We start from the raw sequence: 27,120 nt of genomic DNA on the forward strand, positions 1-27,120 counted from the left end.
CAGCTGGCGCTCGCAAAATCAAACTTGATGAGATAGCAGACGATCCTATTGGTGTGGCCCCAGTTTGCTTTATTGTCTGTATCTTGATGGTGTTGCTCGTGGGGAGAAATGAACGTCGACTGTGATTTTTTCGTTGATGGACACAGCGGCTCATCCAGCCGTGGAGCTGCTCCCTTCCGAACAATAGAAGCAGCTGTTAGATCTGTTATGCTGTAACTAACAGCAGCAGTACGAACTGGCTATAGATACGATGGGTGTCTGTGTGTTCCATACGTAGATGGTCCATTGACAGATACTCGGATCACTAATAATCTACGTGAATGACTCCCGATTATTTTAGCACAGTTCGTTCTAAAGATTGTATTCAAACAATTCACAGCGACGGTCGAACAAGATTTCAATCCTATCATTCCAGATATGCACACAAATCAGTCGCGTGAGATGGGCACACACAATTGTGGAAGTGTCTTCAAAATGTGGTGACTTTATTTCAATATTATAACTAAACGAGGATATTTATCGATATTTGATGCTCGGCAAACGTACGCTGCATCACTTACCCAAAGGAAGTGGCAAGTGACTGTGTCTGATCCACTCCGGGTGGAGGCCGTAATTAGTATAGCTGGCACACAACTGGTTGCTTTATCAATCCTGTTAAAGTTCGATGAAGTAATACGATTCTGATCGGCGATATCGGGTTCGCGAGGTGCTCTCCTATCGTGCGTCAAGTCCGCATGGCTTAAAAAGAATCTGTTCAAGCTCGTCTAGTTAAGACTCTACCGACAAGATACCGTAGATGTATCCTGTAGTGGCATATGCTCACTTCATATCATTGGATTTCATTAAACTTTTTTTTCGGTTACTTTAATATTCTAATATCCTACATTTTGTTCAAACGTCATCTTTGGTTCCGCATTTTTGATGTGGTGCCGGGAGTCATCACTTTAAATAGTTATAAATCGCTGCAGGCAAAATCTATATATCTTCCCGGACATTAGCGTTCTAGTGACTCGCCATGTTTGCATATATTTTCCACCACTGTGCATTTTATTCTGAATAAATGCGAATTTATCAATATGTCAGTCTGTCCTTTCAATAAATTTCACCGGTGCCGTTTGTATTGAGGAAGAAAAAATATTGCGAACATACTCGCGAATGAAAAGGAGAATGTAAGCGGCATGCAAACAGACCGATAGATTACGATTGAAACTGTGAGGTCTGCAGTCTCATTTATCATAACAATGAATAAATAAAAAAAAAAACAAGTGGATACAAAGTTTCAATACTCGTATAGGGGAAAAAAGTATAAGGGACCTCTCAGGGGTAGTTTTTTATAGATTTTTTTGAACTCACGTATGAAGTCACGATAATTTTATGCTTTTTCTTAATACCATATCGAGCTAATTCGAGCTAGTTCAGGAAACAAGTGACATCAATCGCAAACGCTCATAAATATATGCTACTCATATAACGGGAAGCGGACGTTGTCGATCCGACTAGTGCGATTTGCCGTTCCAGTGTAGATTCGACTACGTCCGCCTGTTAAATTTCCGGCGTTTTAAGTAGTGGGACATTACTTTACAACTGAATTCTGCTGGAAAAAACGTCTATTCATTATCTGTCTGTAACTAAAACAGCTTGTTAAAGTCCATAATAAATAACTATAATGAATATAGTTAACGCTACAGCATATCAAGTTATAGCTATACATGTTACAGTTTGTTGTTTTTACCAGAGTTGTTGATGGTGCTGAGCTATTGATGATTGCTACTAAAGACACGTTGCTTGTACTGTTAATATAACGAATGTGCAAGCAGGAGACTGAAAGCACTAGCCGATATGTTATGGTTGTAATACGTCTATCTTTTTTTAAGCTATCGTGATGTTGTATGTATCTTGAATTTATCTTAAGCCCAAATTTCAATGTTTCTGTTTTTAAACTCACACTATCTATGATGGTAATAAAATCAACAAAAATGGTAATATATCATCGTTACGATTAATTTTTGTTACAAAATGTGAGCATACACCTACGGAGCCTTGAGTCTGGGCAAACTTGTAAAGTTACAGTCTTTCGTTTTTTTATAAGTATTACGTACTAGTCGACGACACATAGCGAAGCTCAACAGATGTCGTGTATTGAAAGCTGACATTTAAAATACCTTGTTTGTCCTAGGTCAAAATGATGTCTTCAAAATCATTAACTATGGACCGGCTGCTGAAAAGCATCGAAGCGATTAAGGCCACTTCCAGACCACATGATTGCGAGAAGTACATTTAATTGTTATGTAGAAACATTACATAGCTTCAGTTTAAAATTAGTTCGTTCTTTGGGATTGATCCTCTCATGGTTTTATGTCTTGTTTTGATATATTTTTAACAAGCTTGATAATAGCTCGGACTGACTAAGAACATTCTGTTAAAGGCATAACATTTTAATTTCTTAAGTAATATAAATAATGTCTGTCTAGATGTCTAACTAGATTGTCAAGAGGTATCACGCTAGCAGCGTACTGCATATACTATACATAGCTTAATTACTACTTGCCGACATTTGGTGTATCGTCTATATTTCATCATTTATATATATATTAGCTATATAAATTAACGAAGAAATATAAAGTATAATTGAGTTTCCAAATGAATATATGAGACAAAAGGGTAGATTCGATTCGTTTGTAACGTTATGCCTTGACTGTTTTTTTAGGGGCCAAACTGAGTTGAATAGAACTGAACTTTTCGGTCATTGCTGCTACCTCGCGGACTCCATCTGCACCGAGCAAACTAAGTAAGTCTCTATTTTTACAAAATGCATACATGTTTTATCATTTTAATATTAGTTTGTTTTAAATAATGTTTAGGTCCTTGGATCAATTCATCAGTTCATGGAAATGCAATCAATAATGCAGTCTTTCTACTGATATAATTCAAACAGTATTACTTCGTCTCCCGGTCGGACCTCGCACACTTTTTAAGGATACTTTTTTGGACCTAGTTGACGTTTAACGTTCCCGCCTTCTCGATCGGCGGCTCTTTTCAAAATGTTCTCCAAAGGCTTTAGCGATAGAGAAGTGTCGAATGTTATAATTGCTAGCAATAATGATAGATATTTTCCAATTATGCCATTTAGTATATACAAAGGCTGAATTTTTTAGCACTTACTTCAGCCAGTTTGTTTGTTGTTTTTTTAAATCATTACATGAGGATCAGCATATTTTTTCCACTTTGTATCCGTCCAGTTGATTGACGGTTTTGCATTTTAGTAAGCAAGTGTTATATGCATTGATGTCTTATTCGATAGAGTTTTTTGGTTTATATGTATATATATATATATATAGTTTAACAATTTAATGTTGGAGTACAGAACATTATAGTTGTCACTGGCAATTTCAGTCTTTCGACGATACAATTATCTTGTTGTTGAATGAAATACAGGCCTCTATAACGCGTCACACGTTTAGCGCCACTAAAGCCAAACTGTATTTTCTTATGGTAGCCTTGATGGTTGCATTTTGTATTGACCTGCTTGCTTTGTCGGAAATAGAAAACGATTCAGATACGTATCAGTGATGCACTTCGGCTTGAATTAGTTTTAGTCAGAATGTTTTACGAGATCTAAATATGACACATTGTTATGTTTTCTATTGACCTGATAATTTGTCAGGGGTTTGACGGACTTCGGTAAACTGCTAAGTTCCGTGTTCGAGTGCTTCTTCATTGTAAGCGCCAACCCAAATCAAAATGCTCGCCTCGTTGCGGCCGAATGCCTCTCGTTAACCATCCAGGTAATCCATTATGACCATTACAAAACTCATGGTAAAACACAACGTAACCGCTTGCAATTATATTCATAGTAAAAGCGTCAAAGGTTATAGTCATATGTAACGTGGTCTCTCGTTTGGGCGGTTATGAGCGTACCTTACGAAGGTAGTCGAGTTTTAATAACCATAGTTATGAACAAAATGCTTTTTAGTTTATGTCTTGAAAGGCGTATATAATAGATTGTTGTAAATTGAGATTGTTAATTAATGAAAAAATCGTTTAAACGGCTGAAAACTGAATCGGTAGTGAATTGAGATGGAATACCGCTCGGTTATTTTCGATCACATTTCAAGTTCCCATTATCTATAATGTGAATTTATTTTTAGCGTCTCGTTGAAAGTCATCTATCGCGAGTTCAAGCGGAGTTGTACAAGGAAATTAAGAGGAGCGAGGACAAACGTCGACTTGCATTGGCTTTAACAAAATTCGCCCAATTGGCGCCGTTAATTAAGCATGCAAAACGAAGGTGAATATCAGAATTAGATAACTTTCCTTCGTTTATTCGAGCTCAGAGACAATAAATTTCATTGCGTTAGCATGTGTCGGATCAAGTGATTTTTTAATTCATTCTAATAGTCCATGCATGGCGTTTATCGGCGAGAATGTATGTAATTAAATCTAGTGTATCATAAGTTCTCATGATAAATACGTGCGTTTCAGGCCGTATTGCGTTAATCTTGTTCCATGTATTTTAAAAATGCTCCAGCGGAAAGATCAGTTTCTTCAGGACGAAGCGGTCGCTAATGCCCTAGAGGAGATTCTTACAGTTTTGGGCCCATACACAAGCCATGAGGATGTCACACAGCTGATCGCTGCCTGTATTACTGTCCTCACCTCAACAGTGTAACTACCCTAATATATTTTTTTATGATCATTATTATTATTAGTAGGCTTCTTAGGAAGCTTGGTCACTCAAGGCAACTGCTAACTCCATGACGAAAAAGGTGATAATAAACTGATTTCTAAGTAAGTCGCAGCTGCACTGCGCATCTTACATCGATGAGGAGGGGGTGATGATTGACAAAACGTTAGAAAAACGAGATTGGGACTATATTGTGCTTAGCGAAACTAGACTCAATTCTCGTTCTGTTGGATATGCTTGAATTGAGCGAAACTACGAACATAACTGCTTACTGGCCGTTTTCAAAGAATAAAAAATAAATTAACGGCATAATAGTTTTGAGCGTTTGGCCCCATGTGGTCATGCAATCGTTCCTAAATTTTCTCTGCGCCGACAAACATTTTTAACTTCAATGCCCTTGTAGCGAACCATCCTTAATCCGAGTCGCATCGCGCATCCTGGTTTGTCTTGCTGTTCAATGCCGTAAAAGCCTCAGCAATTGCGAGTTTCTCCGAACCACTCTCGTAGGACATCTTCACCGAAATGAAGAACAAACATTACCCGCTGCCCTAGTTTGTCTCCGGTAAGCCAGGTCTTAACCTGATCTAGTTAAGGTTGAATAACAACTTTGCTAAACTTATAATTCAGACTAATCCTAGCAATCGTTATTTCCTTTGAAACCATGCTTTTTAAGTTTTAAGTATGTTGATTTGTATTCTCCTGTCGTCTGCGAATGACGTTCAATTGTTTCAGCTATTTAACAAAAGAATACGAGGCTGTGGGAATGGAAGAATCAGCTGTGGAGGAGGTGAGTCTCGACTGTCTTTTTCTAAATAAGGCACCTAGGTCTAGAGAGGAAAAGGCTGTGAGAAATGTATTCAAGCTTTGCCAAATATTTAAGGTGGAACCCTATAGTCTACACTAAACCCGTATGAGGAAAGTTACTCGATATTGCGTAAAAAATCTTAATGCGGTCATAGTGACGCAATTAAGTTGTTGGAGATAAGCTAAGCAGATACAAAACGATTCGTCTCTTGTACTGCCTAAATTGAATAGGTCGGAATCTTGTTCATTTATGATGTTCGCTGTAATTTTCAGGCATTTTTTGCTGTGCTGCATTGCACGGCTATTATTGAGGGCAGCTCATTGAGTTGCCCCGCTTTAGAATGTCTACGAGAGATCATTTCGCGGTGCCCGGCATTGCTCAAAAGGCCCTTAAATCGAACGATTGCCATTAAAAAAAATAGCTCCGGTAAGGACGAGTGTTATTAAACATATTTCAGAACGTTTCATCTTTTTGTTTTGAATATTAGTCACCATACGCTAATTTCTAGCTATAATATATTCGTTGTATCTGCTGCTTAATGAAACCAAGTGAAAGCGTTAATATTTGTTTTCGGTGGTATGCATACGATAAGCTGTGCATAAATAGGCATCTGCTCCTATTATTACGTTCATTGCTCTCTCGGGTATTATTCTAGATATTTTCAACTGTCAGGCGAGGCTATTGCAGTTATTCCGCTATTTCTTTGTAATCACTAGACCACACTTTGGCAGTTCTTTCAATATACCGCGTTTGTAAAAGTTGGTAGAATCTAAAAAAATCTATTCAAACGTCAAATGCGTTTGATATTGTAAACGAAACTGCCTCAACACGAAATTTTTTTGCTTTGCTTAGACAGAAAGGCTCTTGTCAACGAAGCTAGTTTAACTCGCTGCTCTAAATAATTATCACTTGTGCTAAAGGAAAAGGTTGAAGCTAAATTTAGAACAGATTGCCTCATAATTTAATGTAAAATGAGAGGTGAATCATTCCCAGCTGACCATTAATTATGATATGAGAAAAACGCTATAAGTGTAAAGTCTGTTACGAAATGCGTGGTCGGTTTTTCCCAACTATCTATGGGCACAAGTTGAAACCAAAGGAAATAAGTTTAGGTGTCGCGCATGTCCTAAAACATTATTTTTATAAAGCGATCTGTTCGCTCAGGGTTTGCCTAAATCTCGTGAAAAATAACAAGGAAATTGTTGCCTTTGTTTCGTTTTCAGAATCTAGGATATGTAATTGTAACTCGGATTGTCCTTTAATTACTTTAAAGGACGAACTTGGTGACCTACCCGCTTCACATTTTATTGCCACGTTACTGGTCAATAAATACGTCGGAGAACGTTCTAACAGCAAAGTCAGTTGCGACATTTTTTAACGTTGACTTGCACATAACAAAAAGTTACAATTACCAAAATCGATTAGCAGTTAGGGCTATAAGGGGTTTTCTGCTAGGCAACAGGGCAACAAGGTTTACGATTCAATAAGCGTCCTAAGCATTGTGAAACTGTGGTTAGCATTGAATCAATACGAAATACAATTCTATTTTTGGCAGTATCAGGTGAGTCAATTTTCGCTAGCTCTGAACTGTGTCGTACGATGTTTGTCCGCTGAACCGACTGTTCTTTCCCGTCTGGGCCCCGTACTGGAAAGTGCTTTTGCCGAACAATCGGATGATCCTCATTTGGTGTCTAACGTGCTTCACCTGATTGCGGTGACCGCAAATGTCTGGAACGCGCAAGGTGAATTACAATTTCCTTATGTTATAGTTTTTACATTTTTTGAAAATGGACAGTAAAAATGGAACACTCACAATAATTTCGCTATAACAGGTCTTCTCATATCAAAACCAGTTTCTGATTTGACAGAGCGTTTTAATAGGTTTTGATTTGCGTTTTCGGTCGAGCCTGATCCTCTTATGGCAAAACGGCGGTAAATAAAAAAAACTATATTTTTCTCCCATTAGGTCTTATTGCTGTTTTAAGCGAGGTGGGTTAAACTCATTAACATGCAAGAACTTGATATGCTTACAGTGTTGTGTCTTTACTTAGGCGAGCCTCGATCAAACGTTGACAGAGCACTTTCATCGATACTCGGCCGTCTAGAAGATAAAGATCCTTTGTGCCAAAAAGCTGCTCTAGATGCGATAAAGGTATAGCATGTTGAAATGATGACGGGTCCTATATTGGATCAGCTCGATAATCCATATGATAAATAACAAATACATTATAAAAAAAAAACAACCAGTAACGGTATATTGAAAATTCTAATTAAAAACATCCGTTTTTAATCATACACCAGTCATACACAACTATGCATTACTAAAAAGGTATAATATATATGGCTTAGTGTCAATTAAGATTTTAAATGTTCTTTTAACATCTCTTCACCTTTGAAGCTATTTGGTACTATTTTTCGTTAAAGCTCAAAATCACCTAATGGTTTTTATTCGATATGTACTGCAGACGTCAGAGTTATTTAAATTTAACAGGAAAAAACTATTCTATGCAAAATCATGAATTGAGAATTGTGTGCTGATATCAGTTATACTTAACCTATGGTTTGTATGTGTGCTCTGGGCAGGTATTCATTCATTCGTACCTGAAGACAGCAAGTGATAAAGAAGTCCTTGGTTTGGTAGATGCGTTATATCGGCTCAGGACGTCAACATATTTCCTTCTACGAGTTAGTAACATCTTCTCGCAAGCTACTTCCCACGATAATTTACTTGGACGTAACCCTGTTTCTGATTTCTAGCTGTTTTAGATTATCGGGTGTCGTCCGGTTCACAATTTAGCAAAAGACATCGATAATACAAACATAATCTGGTTCGGTAGCAGACATAGTTGTGTGTATAACTAGACTAACCGTATCGTCAGGTGACCCTATGCGAAGTCATTGCCGAAGTTCCATTTGTATATCTTCGTCTGGCGCGTCGCGTCCAGCAACGCCTGATCGGTGATGTCCTTCTGTCGAGCGAATTTATTGGTTCGGAGGACCAGCGTGTTCGTCAAGCAGTGGCTAAGGCCATCTGTTCCTGTGTGGCTACGATGGTACGGGAGGGTACTCATTTTGGTACAGCACTAATTTATGCGGTTTGAAATCAATACTTAATGGCGTGTCTATAATGAGGCTTTATCATTGTTGTTATTACTATAATGTATATAGTATCATACTATCTATAAACAATTTTTTGCCATTTATTCTTTTTTTAGAACAACACGTCTAGCCGCGTAACTCTTTGCCTCGCCCAATATTCAAAAATTGGTCGACATGTTGAGAACACTATGGGTCGAAACAGGCTTTTACAACAGAACATTAGTTGGACGATAAGCAAACTTGCGCAACTGGTCATGCTTTCTGAGGATAAGTATCTTTTGGTGAGTGCAATGATTTTATCGACCGGATATAAACCAAGTAGAACTCTAAGGTTTGAAGTAGGGTATTCTACTGGTGTCTCTCGATTTTCTCGAGCTTAGAAAAATTCTTGATTGGAATTCTATTTAATGTGTTTTCGATAATTATAAGACACAGTTCCGATTTGAACACAGCCAATGTCATCGAATAGCTTATTCTTTTACGGACTGCCATATCGGATCTTGTGTTTTGTTCTGAATAGGACGGTGTCCTGGTAGCACTGCACTCGATTCTTGAGGCGTACCCTGCCACGGAATTCGATTACCCATTGGGTGTAGGATTTGTTGGTCATTTAAATCATCTAATGACCTGTTCGAGTCTAATGCATGACACGAGTTTGCATTCACTGATGCTTGACATTACGAGTCGACTTATTGTTGCGTACGGGAGAGACTACGCTAAACAAAATGCAAGCGGTAAGAAAATATTTTTACGTAGATGTATATCATATCATGTGGGTAAGCTGTGCATAGTGGAAAAGCTAATTACTGTATTGATAACCGAAGTCAGCGGTGTGTTCGGACATAACAGGTGTGAACCGTTATTAAAGGAAAAAAGGGTCAGCCTGATCATCAAACTGAGTGAGCCCGTAGCTCAAACTGCTTAAATGATGCTCAATACTGATTTTATTTAATTCCTATATTAAATGACAAATCGAATTTTTGTTAGTTCTAATTTGCTGCACTCGTTCGCACATGGACAGCTTCGTGGTATATTTAGATAAAACCTATATAAACCAAGCCTAATTTCTATATTAATACACCTGTATGTGACATCTTCATGCTATATAAAGGGTTCGGCAAAGACTGCAGCCATGAGGCTAAGATTTCCTTTTTGCGATAAATAAGCAGTTATGGGCAACACTTTATTCAGACAGTGTGGTGAGACTACGCTGGTTTGCCTCGAGTTTGAGCGAACTGTTTTTTAGTGTCGGAAAAACGTTTTTCCGCGTAAATTTTACATTCTTTGGGTGTGTATAAACAACTTCCTGTGTGAAATATCATTGCGTCGCAATAGATTGTGGAAGTGTACACATTTCTTTGAGGTGATTCTCTTGTAAAACGTTCTCTCTGCGAGTTTAATACATGGATGTCTACTGTAGTAGATGCATCTAAGATTTTTAGATTATATAATATTAAGACAGTCGTTTAACCAGTCTAACAGTATTTATATAAGCCTTTACAAGCGAGCTAAGAGTAGCACAAACGAAAATAGCTTGTTGAGTTGTTTATGTAACTTTGAGGAAAATAGAAATGGGTCTGAAATCCAATTTAACGGTTTCCTATGAGTAGATTGTTTAGCGAGTTGTAGTATGGTTTCAGGGTAGTGTTATGAGGTTGACATGAGAACCAAAATTAAATGAACGTTTTTAAAGGAAATACCCACCACTCTTATGATAATTTCACACTACACCCTGTTGCATGGGAGAATTACAAATTGGCTTATAATAAAAAAATAAAATTCGTTGCTTAAACCCGGCTACAGCAGGAACTATGAAGTGGCAAATCAGTCGCTGTTGTGTTCGGTCCTTTCAAAGTACTTGCATTATTGCCAAATTTTTTATAATATTCGTATTGTCTGGCGATTATCGAATGATTCCTAAATATACTACCAAATTCTGAGAGCCTTCTGATTACTAAAACCGATACAGGACTGGTGCACATTCGTCCTAGAATTTGATAACCTATTAAAGTAGGCAGGAAACGTCAATGCTTAAATACGTTGAGTAATATGTAGATAGTATGCTCTAAACATTTGATCTTCAGGCACTACTAGTGGAGATTCATGGGCATTGCTGGTTGGTGCCGATCAGCTTAAGGCTGAGTTGTCTCTCTCTCTTGACCATGTACTTCGGGTGATAGCGATTCACGCTGAGGTAGCCGAGAAACCGATTAGTATGATGCAAAGATGGGTAAGCTACAGAAAGATAATTATTGTATGTGTGAAACATCAGCATACTAAATGTGCGACGTAGAGTTCACCAAAAGTGTGATCCAGTCAGCAAAAAAATATACGTGTCTTGAACTTAAAAAATTAAACATTTTTATACTCCGTTTTTAAGACTGTATCGAAACGGGAATAGATATATGAACTAACTTTTTGCGTGTGCTAGAAGCGTCATTCACCGGCCACGTTTATCCAATAAAACTACCATAAATTACGATACCAGCTTCAGTTAGGGAACTAGGCCACTAACTAACAGTTTTCAATACATTTCTTTTTTAATCTGCAAATAACTTTTCAATACCAACCGTGCGTCGAACGATATTGATAGGTGTAGACTCGCTATAGCGTCGCTCAAATACCCCACACACACACAACAATTTTAACGGAATTAAATTTTGAGCCGATTGAAGGTCAAACGTCACAACAATTCAAGCACTTCAAGTGGCCAAAAAGTTAAAAAAATGCAAAAGTTCTAAAAAAGCAAACTTGTTTGGACGACCTAATATGCAATTGATATTCTTAAGCCTAAAAAGGCTGTTAATTTCTATAGCCAAGCTCTATTGCTAACGTAAACCGTCAATTTCAGGCAAAAAAAATAAGTTTGAGTCTTGGCGGGAGTTCTTCTACCGTACAAGGATTAGATAACACCTGATCCATCCTTACATGTTGAAAACAACGCATTCTTATTTCCCATAACGAGTCTGCTATTTTTTCCAGAAAGGTTTGGATACCAGGAGTAACGGGGGAAGACATACCCATTACGACAAATATTTCGCTGAAGTTTTCGCTCAATTTAAATGCATCATATATATATATATATAAAAGAACAAATAGCCGCTAGCTCATACGTAACAAAAGTGTAAGAGCCCTAGTCTCTTATCGATACGTTGTTCGCTTCTGACTAGGAGCCTAGTTTTTCACTCGGTCACTGCTATCAGCCGTTCTACGCAGCATTTGCGTACATTCCTTGCGGCTGTGCTTTTGGCAGTGGTGAACAGTATATTCGTCCAGTAACGCGTCTCGAGGTGCCGTTGTGCCGAGGTGTGTAGCGACGTTGCATCATTGCCACAGTTTTTCGACGCTCCAGGCGTCCTCGCAATTACGTTGATCTTCGTAACAAATGCGCAGTATTTTTCTTCGCGGATCCTTTAAGACGATTTCAGGGCTGCTTGTACCTCATAGCCCACACGTTTGGTCTTCGACATCGGTTACGTCCCTTTACTTCGGCATTAGTCTTTCGGGAGCGGCCGAGGCATCTCGCGTTTGTTCTTTGCTATAGCTCCAGCGTTGGCCGGTTTTCTCGAGGCCGTTGTGCAGAGATCGACAACGTAGCGTATAGGGATTGCTATACCTTAACCACACCAAAACTAACAGCTGTTTTATTTATGTTTTAGTTAAATTTTCGGCTGTAACAAATATATACATATATGTAGAATGAAGCACTCATATTCAGATATACTTAGGCGCACTGTTTGCGCCTCGTATACGACACGTGAACAGGCGTTCACCTGCTATTACTGTTGGTGCAAACAGAGTTCTTTCTGAAATAAAACAAGAATCCATTACGGCGAAAAACCGAGGAATTTGAGTAAAGATCATCTATCATACAATTTTTCTGCGCTGGATTAACCCCCATTAAAAGGAGAAACGTTATCTTTTATTTGAAATCGATGATTTACGTTATTGCTAGTTTTCATGTGGTCTCCAAAAAATGACCTTTATGAAGCAAAGGAGACGATTCTCAATAGATTTTAAATTGAAAAATGGCTCTGGAGGTCATTATTATTGACTCACTAAATTTTTAGTAGAGAAATCGATGGACTTCTTAGAGAGGGAATGATCAATTGTCAATTAGGTCGCTTAGATATTCGTCCGCGGTTATTCTTGCTGAAATTTTTAAACCGCTTTCAACTGTTGCATGGGTTCTATAGGAAGGTTATTTGCATGTTGAAAAAAATATTCTAGTTAGTGGCTTAGACCCCTTAACTAAAGCTGTAGTTGTACTAGGTAGTAGATATGTTAAATAAGCATGGAAAAAAATTCGTTTAAATGTTTGTTTTCGTGTAGATATAATGTTAATTCAAGCCGAAGTCCAGATTTGGATGCCTCCGCCGCACATAAATATTTCCTCTACATTTGCATTCTCTTTAAGTACTACCCACAGAATCGTTTTAATCCACCGCTTGCGTTTTTCTTTCTGGCTAGGTACCAAAACCAGCAGACAAGCCGCTTCTGCTGAACTTAGAACGTGAAGATAGTGATCTTTTACGGGTGAATCGGGAGACAGAACAGACGGTAGACGGATTCGTTCTGACTCGTGAAATGCACTATGGAAAACTGCAGGAAGGCATCACTGCTGCATTTAAGGCGGCGTCGCTTAATGTACATTAATGTTTGACTACTTTGTTATATTCAACTGCATCGATATGTTAATATTTTGGCGAAAAATTGTACCGTAATTCACATTGCCGTTCGGGTGAACTTTAGGGCAACAACATTTTAATTAAATCATTCGTATCTTCGCTATTTTGCAGACGAGTTTATCTTCAAGTGCACCATCTCCACTATTACTCGCTAGCCTTTCTGCGATCGATAATTTACTATCACTATGCCTAATGCAGGACTTTACGACGCACATTCAGCCTTTGATCGGAAACCTGCATACGCTGTTCGCTCTTGCACCGGTTGCTGTCATTCGAACTACCACAGAAGTGAGTGAAATCGACAGTTTCGTTTTTAGTAGCTTTTATCGGATCCTGCCCTTGGTCATTGGATCTCAATTGTACGATCTCGAAAAGTTCGACTTTTTGGGAAGAGTATGAAGCGGTCAAATGTCAATTTAACAAATCTGACTGTTTTGTTATCAGGTATTAAGGACGCTGTTTGCGACCAACTATGCAGGAATGCATTCGCGTACGGAATATGACAGAGGCCGATCGCCAAATCAGCTCGAACAGCGGAGATGCGATGAATCTCGAGATCTCTATAGCGTCTTAATTGATGAGCCGTATCTTCAATTCACGAAACGAATTAACTGCCATCCACCTCTTATCAGTGAACAGCTACTTCGAAATAACAAATGGTCTATTTTGTCCCATTAATTAATATGTTCTACAAATAGCAAATATTCACCTAAAATTGAAACAGTTAATGTAATGTTAAAGTTACTCCTTGCTTATTTCATTGTCTAGGTGTTCTGGATCATAAAAAAGTTTCTCATGCATGCATGCATTTCCTTACTGCGATTTAGAATATTTGATAGTTTTTTTGGAAGAAGAAAATTGATGATGTGTTAGAAGGCTATTTTTTTTTAAGATGTGTGACTAGTGATTTAGGGAATGTATGTTGATCTGGAACGTTTCAGGTATGAGACTTCGTGGGGCTCAACAGTGGTGCGTCCTGCAACGAATGTCAAATCCGCGTTGACACCACATATTCGCATGTTCGAGCCGGTTGCCCAGCAGGCACTCAAATTTTACGTTTTACTAGTTTCGCCCGAACTACAAGAAGTCGTTCTGCAGATGCTTATTGAGCTGGTTAAGGTGAGCACAATCTACAGTACGTTAGTGTGTTTATTCAATAGCTGATAAATGCTGTAAGCAACACAAGCATCGGTGGCCGAAGAAAAACAGGCAGACAAAATGTGTCCTTTACAAAACGATACGCTTGCTCACTTTTTGGGAATGGGTCTCGTACAGGGTATTAACTACAGGTAAGGCATAACGATCTGCCATTTCTTTTTTTCGAAAAATCCATGTCATAATGAAGTTTCGCCAGCACAAGTTTCTCTAGTTGAAAATCACTTCTACGTGGTTAGGCTTTGAAGAGATATCTTCTCTTTTATGAGCACCAAATATGCATTTCTACAATAATGTTTCTATGATAGAGTGCTTCTATGAACGAGTGCGATGTATGCACTCCTAAAACGATTACAAGTCATTGAAGCACGCGTACTATCGAACCATATTTTGATCACGCAGGGCGTTGGCTCAAGACAAACGTCGGAATACTATGACCTTCCACCCTCGATACAAATGTTTCTGGCAGAATATACAAGGATGACCAAGCAGGGCTTTGTACGTATGTTTGGAATTACCTCTGTGTGAAAATGAAGAACACTGAATCATCTGTGAGTGTACGTGCATGCATGTGGTACAATGCCAATGCAGTTCTTTGATTTCTTGGGACAACACTTGGTTAAATTTAATTTACTACAGAAATGAGCCGTGCTTTCAAAGGTGCTCCATTCGACCCACTTAGTCTCGATAATTGGCCTCCGTTGCTGCAGTCGAGTAACATGTCGGTGAGGACAAACAACCATGTATTCTTTCAAACAAACTATCGGTGTCATAACGAAAACAAACTTTCAGGGCCGCATTAACTATACCCTGCTTGATGCTCATCAAAAATTTCTGAAGTACGTGATCGAACAATTGGAGCTGCTGTTTGATCAAGGAATTCCGTCACCTGTGATGACGTTCGAAAAGCTACTACCGAAACTGATGGAATTTTTGCTTCTATTGGCCAAAGAAAAGTACTCGTCAAAGCTGGTCGTTTCAGTTCCAAAGATCTTAAAAATATGCGAGCGCTTACTCGAGCCCGGATCATCTCTTACCGGTCGAGCATTGCCCCTGGTAGAGCCTCTGGTCAAGGATTTGTTTGCGATCTCCGCTGAGGGTGAGTCGTAAACCGTTGTTCACTGAAAACGTTATTCGAAACAGTATTCGGTAACGAGTTACTAGTAACGGTTCCACCACTATGATCAAATCGTCCGACATGGTCACGGCATACAGAATATAATTACTATGCAATACCGAACGAAACTTACGTTAGCAGCTTTTTTCTATTCCATCTAGATGCGGAAAGTAACAGAGCTGCTGTGCTACGCTTGGTGGAACGACACGCTGATTCAGTGGCCTGCCTTCGTCTGCTCAGTCGAGTCATTCAGAGCTACGAACTGGCAGAGGATCGGTGGAGGAAGATTTCTCGTGAGGTGGCGGACATGGTGCTGATTAGGTTCTCCCGGGGAGAAATACCTATTCACTCTATAGAAGACCACTCGGTCAGTAACTTTCCCAATAGCTACACGAAGCATGCAATAATCTTTGGTCAGCTTTACATTTAGATCATTAGGAGAAATGAGGTTGTTTCAAGATACTACAATCAGACCGCAAATTGTAGGCTTGCTCTATCGTATCGCAGGTGAACACCTATCCAGTAGTTGTCTTGCTATACTGCAATTTCGCTCTGACTTGTTGTGTCTTACTAACAGCCTTTCCTCTACTGATTGGCACCTACTGATTAGGTTTTGGAAGATCTATTCTGCGCGATGCCGTCATCGGTCTTTAGGCCCGTGGATCTCATTTTAAAAGCACTTTTTGTAACGGGCAGACATTCTAATACTCACCTGCTAAGGTATGTACCAAGTCAGTAATACCGCATTTGTTACACTGTGTTTATTCCATAATATTTTATTTACATCGAGGTGTTTCGTCACCTTTCGGAACTGAACTGTTATTATAGAAGCAGCATTTCTATACATATGTTTGAAAGAAATGAATTTTGTGCTAAAAACTATAATAACTTTCCATGTTGACTCAGAGGCAAATCGATGCTCGTCCTCACAGTAAAAGTTGGGTTTAGAAATTACGTCGAAACGATTTAACGTCTTCTTTCTTAAATTTATTTATCTCGATGAAGTACGACAAGTATGACTTAATGATTTTTACAGTTATTTGTCACTGTTACTCGTTGTTTGGCGTCTTCTTATGACCCATTCCGAAGAGGATATTGTCCTTGACCGTCTTCAGGATTTCCGCGATGACCTAGGTAAGGTATTAAAGAAAAAACGATCTCACTTTATAACCAATGATGAATTCAAAGTTAGTAGCGAATAAAAGAATAGTAACTAATTTCTTTTTCCTTCCTGGAAAGCCACTCTTTTACAAATATCCCTCAGGACTGCAGCTGCACTTTATTTGCATTAATAATCGGTTACGCGGAATCACCCAGTTAACAAATGAGCAAACCGTATATAACTTACGATCATCGAGCTTTTTCAACCTGCTCTAACCCTTACAGAATTACCAGTCGAGATGGATTCAAAACTACAGCAAAGTGATTTATTAGGAATGGAGCAAAAATTAAGCGACTATCTGGTGAACGTACTATTATACGTGCTGGAAGCATCGTTGAATGATGGTCAACTTGTCGAATTCGTGTCACTTCTTCTCTCCGAACTGACCTACGTACTGCAATCCGGCAAATATCCAAAGCTGTGCCACGCGCTCGTCTTACTCTTGTCTGAAAATAGTGCTCTGCTCGAAGAATACAGTCGGCGCTTACTTGCCAAGCACGTCGATCGGGCGTACCTGATCAGCCAATGGTGTCACCTCCTTATACTGACCGATCAAACGTGCCGAATTTATGGCTGGTGGGAATCATTAATCAATGAACGGGGCCAGAACCTTTTGACAGATCTGCACGCCGAAACGGCACTCATCTTGCTGTCTGATTACTTCGATGACAATATCGACAATGTCCAAGAGCAGCTGAGCAAGTTTCTCAGTGCTAATGCGTCGTTTATTGTCGAACTATGCAATGAGCCCCCGATTCAACAGCTGATCGCCTCGGTTCATCGACGCAAAGAACTAAGTCGTTTTTTCAACGACTGCAGCTGCAATGTCGACCTCTGCCGTAAGGCCCAACGGGTGTACAATTTGCTCAAGTCAATACCAAAAAGTGACCCGTCGTCACAGGATAAGGTTCTCCTATTCTTAGTAATGGAGATTTTCCCGCTTGCACCCGAGTACACACGTCAGGCAATGACCGAGCTCCTTGACCAGAATCTCCGTAGACACCTCCAGCAGGATCTGTGGTCGCAACTGACGGCCCTTCTTTCCCTGGCACCTTTAAGAGACCTCCGTCAGCTACGTAACCACCTCGTAAGCGCCGACGCAGTTGCTAGTCATTTCTCCAGTAGCAACACGACGGAATGCGTTGAAGACGAAAAGTTCTTCCTCGACTACCTCTGCACAGTTGAAGACCCGCTGGAGGTGTGCGAGATTCTGCAGAAGCTAAGCGACAACCTGGCGGACACTGAAGGGGCGGTTAACAAGCTGTTCTCGGTTGAAGACGATCTTCGCAAGCTTCGGCTGGCCACCGTTGCCCTAGAGAAGGCTCCGCTCACGGTCTACTTCTATAGAAAAAGTGTAGCCTTTCTATCGCAGGATATACCTAAAAAGCAATTGCTTATGTATACGCGGGCGTTCGAAGCACTACTGAGGCGGACCCGACAAGAACAAAAGCCCGATTTATATAGTCGGTGTAGAGAAACGTTGTCATCAATTACGAAGCTATGTGGTGGAATTGTTTCAGACGGCTGCCATGAAATGGCCGCTCTTCGACGGGCCTTTAACAGCGTCTCAAACATACTTTCAGAAGTGCCGATAAAGGAGTGCCTTGGCATCAAAGCTGTTTTGACTATGGCACAAGTATTGCACCGATATATAAGCCATTTTAGCCCCATCCCAGACATCCCGGAATTTGATGAAGACGAGCGCCAAGCTAGGTAAGAAGCTAAGTAGTGTAAATTATATCATTAACCATTAGTACGTAGTGAAGGAAAAGAACTAAGTGTATGTATGCTTTTTAATAAAAAACAAAATCCTCAAAGCAGACCTTCAACACACGCTTACTGCATAAAAGCGTGGAATATTAACTAAGATCAAGAGAAATTGTATTACCATTTTGTACAATAACAGGAGATATGCAAGTCAAAACAAAACCAACAACGTTTTTCCGAAGGGCGCCAAAAGATAGTTTTGAACTAGTTTGTGATATAGCCTTCGCGAATGATTGCATAGTTTCCAAAATAGGACAATTAACATACTTCATTGTGTTATTCTTGTCATATGTGTGTACTCATTTATACGATCTCAGCGTACTCGTGTCGTTATTATTAAACTGGTGCGAAGAGTCAATGATGGAAATACCACTGGGAGTTCACGTGAAGGATCTTATACGACACCTAGCAACTAGTGCTGTTAACGAATGGATTCTAGCACCTCACCCGACGCTACTTCGTGGTGAATGGCCGCGTCCACAGGTGCCCTGCGACTCGTATCTTGATATCCAAGTTCTACAGAAGTTTATGTTCCGTTGCAACTTTGTCGGCTGGTCTAGTCGCACCCAGTTCGAAGAAAGCTACGTGACTTTGTTGGGAGTGGTGAATCACATCACTGAGGACCGTTGTAACGACGCTGAGGTTCGACTTTTTTTAGTGGCACTAATTTCTCGGTAGAAACTAGGTGGCGACATTTAGTACGCTTATTTTATCTTTTTCTTCGGGTGATTTGCTCATCTGGTCTTATTAGTTGGCTAATTTCATCGACCTACCACTGCAGGCGGTGTTGCTGGCTTGTAAAATTGTTGGTAGGAAACAGTTTCATTCCGTAAAGGAAAAAGCGTTTTCATATGATTCACTATAGGCATTCTTAAGTAATTAATTACAAAATAGCATTAAACGATGAATGTATTCCATTTGTGATATTATTTTTAGTCTGTGTTTGATATGCGAGCGATCCGACGTCACGGTCTGACAGCAATAACGTCTCTGTTGTTACAATGCCTTCGTGTGCCAGTGCCATCACGAAGCAGAGCCTTTGTTCATTCACCACGCTGCACGCACGAGTTTACACACGTTTTAACGGTAAAAAGCCTTTGGAGGTCACGTAACGGTAACATGACCGCTCATAGATTTAAAAACAATGTAAAAACCGATCTGGCTAAAAAGAGCGCTTTACCCAAAAATGAAAGAGAATTGTGTGTGGATCAATAACTCATTTAATAACAATTCAACTACTACACCGAAGTCGTCTTTGTAAATGCCAATGTAGGACTTTACATTGAGTAGAATATCTCACAATACACAGAATGTTAGAAATCTAGTATGCAATGCTGTGATGACAAATATATAAGGTTAAAGCCTCAGTATTTACCATCAAATGGGTCTCCTCGGAGCATATTAACTTTTGACATTTTTAGTAATACGTCAAGCGCCAATATTACGACAACTTTTTGGGGTGTAGCTACAGCACTGGAAAGTTGGCGACCCGGCAAATCTAAGTAAGATTGCGACAATATTTACAAGCAACGTGTTGCTGAAAACGTCAAGCTAACGTATCCCAGGTACGCGCATTTGATGGTATTATACACACCCGGTACTAGTTACGGCCACGTTTCTTACAGTTTTCGAAAAGCGATAAATATACTTTTGATTGTTTTGTTTTTCTTGCAATTTTAACGAAATATTGTTTCTATAGAGGGGCGGTGATACCTTCGCCTTTGGTGGAGGTCGCGTTGAAAAAACGGCGTCAAGCGTTGGGACTGAAGTGAACGTTGAGCGAGCTTCATGGCCCATTGGGAAATATGGCCTTGGACAACTGAGTGCCCCCACAAAAAGGCAGCAAAATACGCAATCGCCTACACACAAGGCTAATGTTTGTGAACCTGGGAGCACTGTATCAACGGTAGGATATACCGTTGCATCTAATGCGCTGAAGGCATATGTGTGGGAAATACGTGGACTGGAATTTTTTCAGCTCAATTTTGCCTTTTTTTTAATGATTTTTTTCTAGATGAAATGCTTCTGGGAGGTGTCCGTTACATGAAGATCTCAATTAAGATGGATATGAGCAGTCTATATGAAAAAATAACGTAGTAATAAAAACATTTACATTATTATATAGGACCTGACGTTACCTTTGCGGTCTTCTTTACGGATTACTACAGCAAAACAATACTGACGTGGAAAAGGGTGATTGGCGTGGGGCGATGCGGACGCTTGACCTCGACCTTAACTCGTGTTTCCAACTCATCCTCGATATCACGGACCAATGGCTTAAAAGTGATCTTTGTGTAAGAAATAACGTTTATGTTTTTACTTACTTGAAATTGCGTTCGAAAGATACTATAGTCTGCACACCCCAAGCATATGTACAAATTAAAACTTGTCCAAATTCATTTAAACTATATATCTACAAGTCACAGATAGCAGTCGTATTATCTTTTTTTTTGCTATTGATAGTCTATTCTCTGGTATTGAATTTGCAGGATTACCAGCTTCGGTGTTCAATATATAGATGCCTGTTACAGTTGTGCGATCTGCTGTCGGCCGAACAATTGATTAAGATCGACCTTGAATGTTTCCGATTTGGAGACTTCCTTTTCCAGGATGACACCTTACTTGTACCGCTGTTTCTCGTCCTAATGAGCAAAGTATGCACGGTTCCTCTATATACCCAGTCTGATGTACGTGTAAGTTACCCTAATTTCTGTTTTGTTCGTTCGTTTTCATCAAGTTTATTTAGTTTGTCTCTGTTTGTTTATTCGCTACGTTCGTTGATCTATTTTTATTGTATATCTTTTTTCTGCACGAAATCTTCGATGATCCTAGGTAGTCTGACCAGATACCAGAGATTGGATATTTTTGGGTTTTAAAATAGTAGCAAAGTCGTAAGTCCAACCGTTGGAGCTAAGACCCAGGCTCAGCTTGCCTGAAAAGTGCAACATATTTCCCCGTCGGACAAGTGTATCTAATGCTTGCTTCCGACGTGGGTGCCTAGCGACACGTTAAAGTGAGCGTTCGTAAGCGCCATACATAAATGAGAGCAGGACCTACCTTTATGGGGAGCAATCGTGAAAAAAGGTGCTACGGCTGCTACAGAATTCTGACTCGTATCATCACACATCGGCTACGAAGTTGATGTGTAGTCAGACGCATCATACCTGGAGAGCAAAAATTTTGCCAGGATGTTTCAGGAGATGATAACCCGACTTTTCTGTGCGGTTCATGAATGAACCGTAGAGATGTCACTCTGAATCATAAACGATATGTCACTCTGTGTCCAGGATACAATGGAATAGACAAAAACGTTGCACACGTCGATAATCTTATTATCTTTGGGGCCAGTTCTCTCTCTGGGAAGTTCTCGCGAGGCTGTCGTGTTATGTCGAAGTGGTTGATGGTTGATTAACATCCGCCGCATTGCTTTTGACATACTTTACATAAATAGAACGATTCTAAAGTGCGTGAATAGCTTTAGGTACCTGGAGGCAATTTTTTCCGCGAACGTTCAAGCCTTCTTAAAGTACATTACGGACACAGTATAGCGAACAATGATCGCTAGTGTGGCAATACGTTCGCTTTCGAAATCATTTTTGACGTTGGCCTCGTTCGAAATAAAGGCGGCTCCAATTATTCCCTATGCAATTTAGATCGTTTGATAATACCTGTCTTCGAAACAGTCCAAAGAAATTTTAACCATGTCAAAATCCGCCAAACGAAATACAGAACCCGCCACGTGCTTGCATTGTTTAATGTGGAACAAGTAGGCGTATCTTATATACGACACATAGCTACTTGTAGAGGGTCTGAGACATACGTTTCAGCTCCTCATCATCCCTGCCTAATCAGATGTTATCTGCACATAGAGAAATATCTATTTCGACTTTTATAATACGAGAGCTTATTACTAATACAGTCTGGAAAGGATCATACAGAATGAAACGTTTGGCAACGGATAGATTTGATCACATTGTACGGGGGACATGTGTATCTATACAAGATGTGGTGCATTATGCGCTATCATACGAGTGATGCGATCGGACACACTTATCTGAAATCGTAAAATTCTAGATTTTGTATTTATAGACAATTATGTCTTCGTAAACGCCAATAAAATTTCACATAAAACACGCTTTGCCCCAGTGGCATGCGATGTTTACGTGAAAAAAAACCTTTACTCAGACCTGAAAAAGATTTTTTCTTTGGAAAAAGATTAACTCACAGACTCAATCCTAATCTACTATGAGCAATTTTTCATGGACTTATCTCATTTACATGTTATGTAATAACCGTTGTTGTATGATGACGCAGTATTCAAAATGGTAGCAATAATTTCAAAATAAGTTAATTTAAACATGTCAGTTCGAACTTATTTTCATTGATAGTGCTACTAATGGAACATCCATTGTAATGTTGTTTTCATCGTATGGGTCGTTTTAGATGGCACGCTTCAATCTACTCACAAAACTGGAACGTGTCTTCGAGTACATCAGTAAGCACGACCATTACTCATTCAAGCAGTTCGGCCTTTTGACGGCTGTCCTTGTCGCATATCGACATATTCCTGCCGTCAGGGTGGAAACATCGAAAATTATTGTGGACACCATTGTTGCCATCACGACATTTAATGTCGGGTACGTTACATTCCTGTTAGTACTAAAATTCCTATTTTCATATAACGTAATAGCTGCGTATTAGTTATTATGGTCATTTTGTATCTTTCCCATGCTGCGGTAGGAATCCATCCTGTAATTGAGCTCGATATCTACACGATGTACATTTTTTTTTATCGGACTATAAAAGTCGGCTTACAATGCATTAGTTGTTGTTAATAGTCTGTACGTCTATATTTTTGCTCTACTTTCACAGGACCGTATGTGAGCCAACACTGGCACTAGCTCGAGCAGCAGCTTTCTATCTGGTAGAGAGCGGGCGGAATGAGGCAGACAAGGATGTGTTACTAACACAGTGTATGGATAGTGCCTTCAGGGATACGAGAAATCTCATTATTACTTCTCAATACGGGGTGCGCATATATATACAGATATATATATATATATATCCGTTTTGGCCTTATTAAGGTCTATTAAAAGTTCATGATTGTACAGCTCGCTTCAATGATGTGTGTAACTGTAGACATTTTCATTTATAAAGCAAAGCAAGCATTGCGGCCTATAAAATCTCCTATGTTCGAAGGTGATCTAGCCTCCTGTGGTCCAAATCAAGTTAACAGCAGTTTGACTTTATGCAGGTTTATCAGTACGAAAAATGCCAATAAGCTTTCAGGCAATATAGGTTAAATAACAATTTGGCTAAACAAGTGTACTCACCACATACTAGTCACTAGACGCAAACATGACGTAAAATAATGCCTATCAATTTTCGTCTGTTTAGATCCGACATCTGTTACGGTCGCGAGGCATGGAGCAGTGGGTACGCAATTACCTATTCAAAAGTTTCGACGTACAGTTTCGACGGGATTGTCGCGCTATCAACATCGAGCAAATGGAGAATCTTCGACTGATCATCATCCTTGATCTTCGGGAACAGCACGAACGACGAGCACGATTGGTAGGCCGTATTAACAAGGGCGAATCCACACACATTTTTTTCTTTGCTACGGATACCTCGTGTCTACCCTGGCCTATAGCGTATTTAATTCATTGAAGGTCGAAGCTCTACCGAACTAGTTTTTTCTTCGACATATTACTGATCCTCTCTGAGTTACTGTATTCAATTTATATCATATAGCATAGTAACGTTTAGTTATTTTATCCAGGGCTACGATTCCTCAACTCTGTCATCTCCTGCCATTGACAGTGAGGCACTGGCTTTACTGCTTGAAAAGTCTGTCATGTTGTTCGATTTCATCAAGGCGACGCATAGCTACCCCTTAGGAAAGGTGACTGTGTAGTAATATTATGATGCTTTGTCGCATCTAGATTGTCATACCATTAATTACCTCACCGTATGCTAGAACACCCGAATGTTTCGGTGTAAAACAAATTATTATTCGTTCGGTGGTATTAGGGCCCACTTCTGCGGCTAAAGCTTATTTACTCTAACTGTTACGAATCGTCATTTATGCAGGCAATCTGTGGGATCCTTTGCTCCGTATATGAGCAATTGCCCTTTTCGGAAGGAATCAGCAAAGTAATGGGGGAGCTCCTTTCGTATCAACAACCATACCCTGAACTGCTAATGATCGTATTGAACAGGTTTGGTCAATATAGTGATACGTGGTACAGAGTATTACCTTAATATATCTGGTATTTCTACAGTTGTTGTATAATCGATTGTGTTATTTCCGGCATTTTACAGACTGTACTCATCTATGATCGAGACAAAATGTCAACTACATCTAGTCGAGGACTGGCTATTGCTTTCGTTGCACAACCTCACGCAGAGATGTTCCTCAGCTGTTGCTCGATGGAATCTTCTCTGCTGTGCCCTATCTGCTCTTGAAGACCCCATGCTCCGGTCGCTGTAAGTAAACTTACCAAGCTCAAACTACATAAAGGCAAGTTTCTTGTCAACCTGAGTCTTCATTTACTTTTGTACATTGTTTTCTTTAAATTGCTGCTTCTTAGTTACTGAATTAATAGGTATCCTCGCCATATTCCTGTAAGAAGAAACATTCGATGACGATCGGCCTCTTAGGGAAACACCTGATTTTTTAATTACTGAATTTTTCGACACTTTTTCGGTTACTGTGAGACTAAATCCTCGGAATTACCTCTTCTGTACAGTGCTAAATATTAGTAAACTTCCGGAAATGCTCGGAGCTTTTACCTCGGTGGGTGTTTCAAAGCTTTGCCAGAAGTTTGACAGATCTATAAAACGGTTTGTTAACCGTATGCCAGCTGAACTATCAGTCAATGCTGAAGTTTGAACGAGCAATGGTAACATTATCATTCAAAGGAGTGTATATTATCGACCCAGACCGAATCAACATGTGAGCGAAACGCTAATCTTATGATAAACATATGTGTTCATTATTTCTCTTCGTTGCATTGTATTACAGACTTTGTACTGTCGTGCATCGCCGACACTTAGGCGAGTATGCTTCAGCTGACCGGGCTCTTCTTAAGCAAGCAGTGACTTCATTAGCTCGACAGCTGGCCAAAAGCTCAAAGAAGGATCAGCTGGTTGGCCTGTTGGCCTCAGTCACCGCCCCACCTTTCATCCGGGAGCTCTATTCGCACCTCTGCAGCCAGGCACACGCAGTAGGACTTGCCAAACCGCTTAAACAGCCAAAATCTTCCTATGCAGGACAAGAACTTTCTTAACCATCTTTGTTACCTTAGACTAAATAATAACGAAAATACTGTCCATAGTCAACATGTGATCGACTCGTGTACACTACCTAATTCATTGAAGTATTGTCTTCTGCACATGTAATAAACATGCTACAGAGCAAAAACGGAAGATCCAATTAAAAACAAGGAATTCCACTTTGTGATGTTTTGATCTATTTTGCTGATCCGTTTTTACGGCATTACGTTCGTTAGCTATTGCTAAGCATTATTCTAAGCCTGAGTAACTGGTACCGACAGTCAGCGAGTAACGACGCCGTAGAACCATATTGCTTAAGTAGTACTAAACAGTTGAAAGCATAACGATGCTGAGCAATAACGGCGCTAAGTCAGATAGCTCGTATTACATAGACCAGTGAGTCAAAATGGGGAAAAATGGTTCTCACTCACGGTGCTAATGCACCCATTAGATATGCATTCTTTATTCATTCCGGAGGCACAAATCAGATATTGATATTTGACGAATGTTTGTTTAAAGCACCTCCTTAACTACTGTCAAACATACGATAAAGTGAGCGAAAGACAGGCCGACAGTTGAAGACATTTCCTCTTTTTTTGGCTCTTATTCCTGTGTCCTATAACTTCACTGACATCTATATTTGAAAGATCTTGTACGCCCGTGCAGCCTGTTTGGCTAAAAAAAATTAAGATTAGAATCCAGAAATCTATATTTGCTAACGATCACTTCAGTTATCACTTTGAGGCTGGTTGAAAAGCTAGGAGACAACAGAATAACCTTATAAATAACGACACTACGGACAACAGAAGGAAAGTTGTAGTGCAATACAACTTTAAATCTATATTGGAACATAACGTCAAACATTAGATCGAAATGTATTGAAGCATTATTGTATTACATGCCAATGTTTTTAAATGTTGTAATTTTCTGAAAGTATGCGTGCGCGTACCTAATAAAGAAGAAAGTAAATTAATCGATAATAATGTGCTCTTATTTTCAACTAGGGCATATACACAAAGTACGGTATCTAAGCTGAGACCAACTTTAGTGTATGCGTTCATCCGCTACAACACTGGCTACCTATAAAATCCAGCTATTTTCACTACGAACCGACAAATTCTTCATGACAAACAACGGTACCTTGTTTTCAGAATCTGAGCGAATATCAGCTATTGTCGAATCTCTTCGCGCTCGACGAATTCCCGCTAAAATATAAAACATCTCTCGTTTGTTGCTCGTAATCAACGGTCTACCTTGTTGCTAGTTTTCCATGAAAAATTCCAGCAAGGCTTTGATGTAGTAAACTCGACGATCCTCAATGGAGACTGGATTTAAGAGTTCAAAAGTTCATCATAACATTTCTGG

The 27,120-nt window shown here is 39.6% G+C and overlaps 1 protein-coding gene and 1 long non-coding RNA gene across 6 annotated transcripts in view; one reads left to right on the top strand and one right to left on the bottom strand.

Annotated features, from left to right (window-relative positions):
- Window positions 1-164: 164 nt before the first annotated feature.
- On the top strand, window positions 165-26,738 carry LOC111265711 (huntingtin). 5 transcript variants are annotated; one of them, XM_086970606.1, is made up of 38 exons: window positions 165-1,847; window positions 2,177-2,271; window positions 2,708-2,788; window positions 3,665-3,785; window positions 4,149-4,288; window positions 4,483-4,665; window positions 5,088-5,246; window positions 5,417-5,471; window positions 5,762-5,915; window positions 6,713-6,846; window positions 7,045-7,231; window positions 7,541-7,641; window positions 8,073-8,174; window positions 8,369-8,542; window positions 8,705-8,869; window positions 9,109-9,322; window positions 10,673-10,818; window positions 13,059-13,235; window positions 13,388-13,564; window positions 13,721-13,935; window positions 14,218-14,395; window positions 15,224-15,530; window positions 15,710-15,915; window positions 16,159-16,268; window positions 16,585-16,682; window positions 16,935-18,423; window positions 18,795-19,119; window positions 19,414-19,563; window positions 20,177-20,383; window positions 20,646-20,771; window positions 20,967-21,131; window positions 22,921-23,114; window positions 23,350-23,506; window positions 23,875-24,051; window positions 24,260-24,382; window positions 24,571-24,698; window positions 24,802-24,966; window positions 25,505-26,738. In XM_086970606.1, the coding sequence occupies exons 1-38, from the start codon at window positions 1,806-1,808 to the stop codon at window positions 25,767-25,769; spliced, it is 7,392 nt and encodes a 2,463-aa protein (XP_086826732.1). In that variant the 5' UTR covers window positions 165-1,805; the 3' UTR covers window positions 25,770-26,738. The 5 variants fall into 5 exon arrangements, with proteins under 5 accessions (XP_086826732.1, XP_086826733.1, XP_086826730.1 ...); XM_086970607.1 differs by having other exon boundaries at window positions 166-1,887; window positions 20,967-21,170; XM_086970604.1 differs by having other exon boundaries at window positions 166-1,847; window positions 20,967-21,170.
- The window catches only part of LOC111265714 (uncharacterized), a 28,463-nt gene continuing 17,644 nt past the window's right edge, over window positions 16,302-27,120 (bottom strand). The window contains exon 6 of the long non-coding RNA XR_002683611.2: window positions 16,302-16,678. This is a non-coding gene — a long non-coding RNA (uncharacterized LOC111265714). The remainder of the gene's footprint in view (window positions 16,679-27,120) is intronic.

This window comes from Varroa jacobsoni, unplaced genomic scaffold (genome assembly GCF_002532875.2).
Source record: "Varroa jacobsoni isolate VJ856 unplaced genomic scaffold, vjacob_1.0 scaffold_999, whole genome shotgun sequence".
Lineage (NCBI taxonomy): Eukaryota > Metazoa > Arthropoda > Arachnida > Mesostigmata > Varroidae > Varroa > Varroa jacobsoni.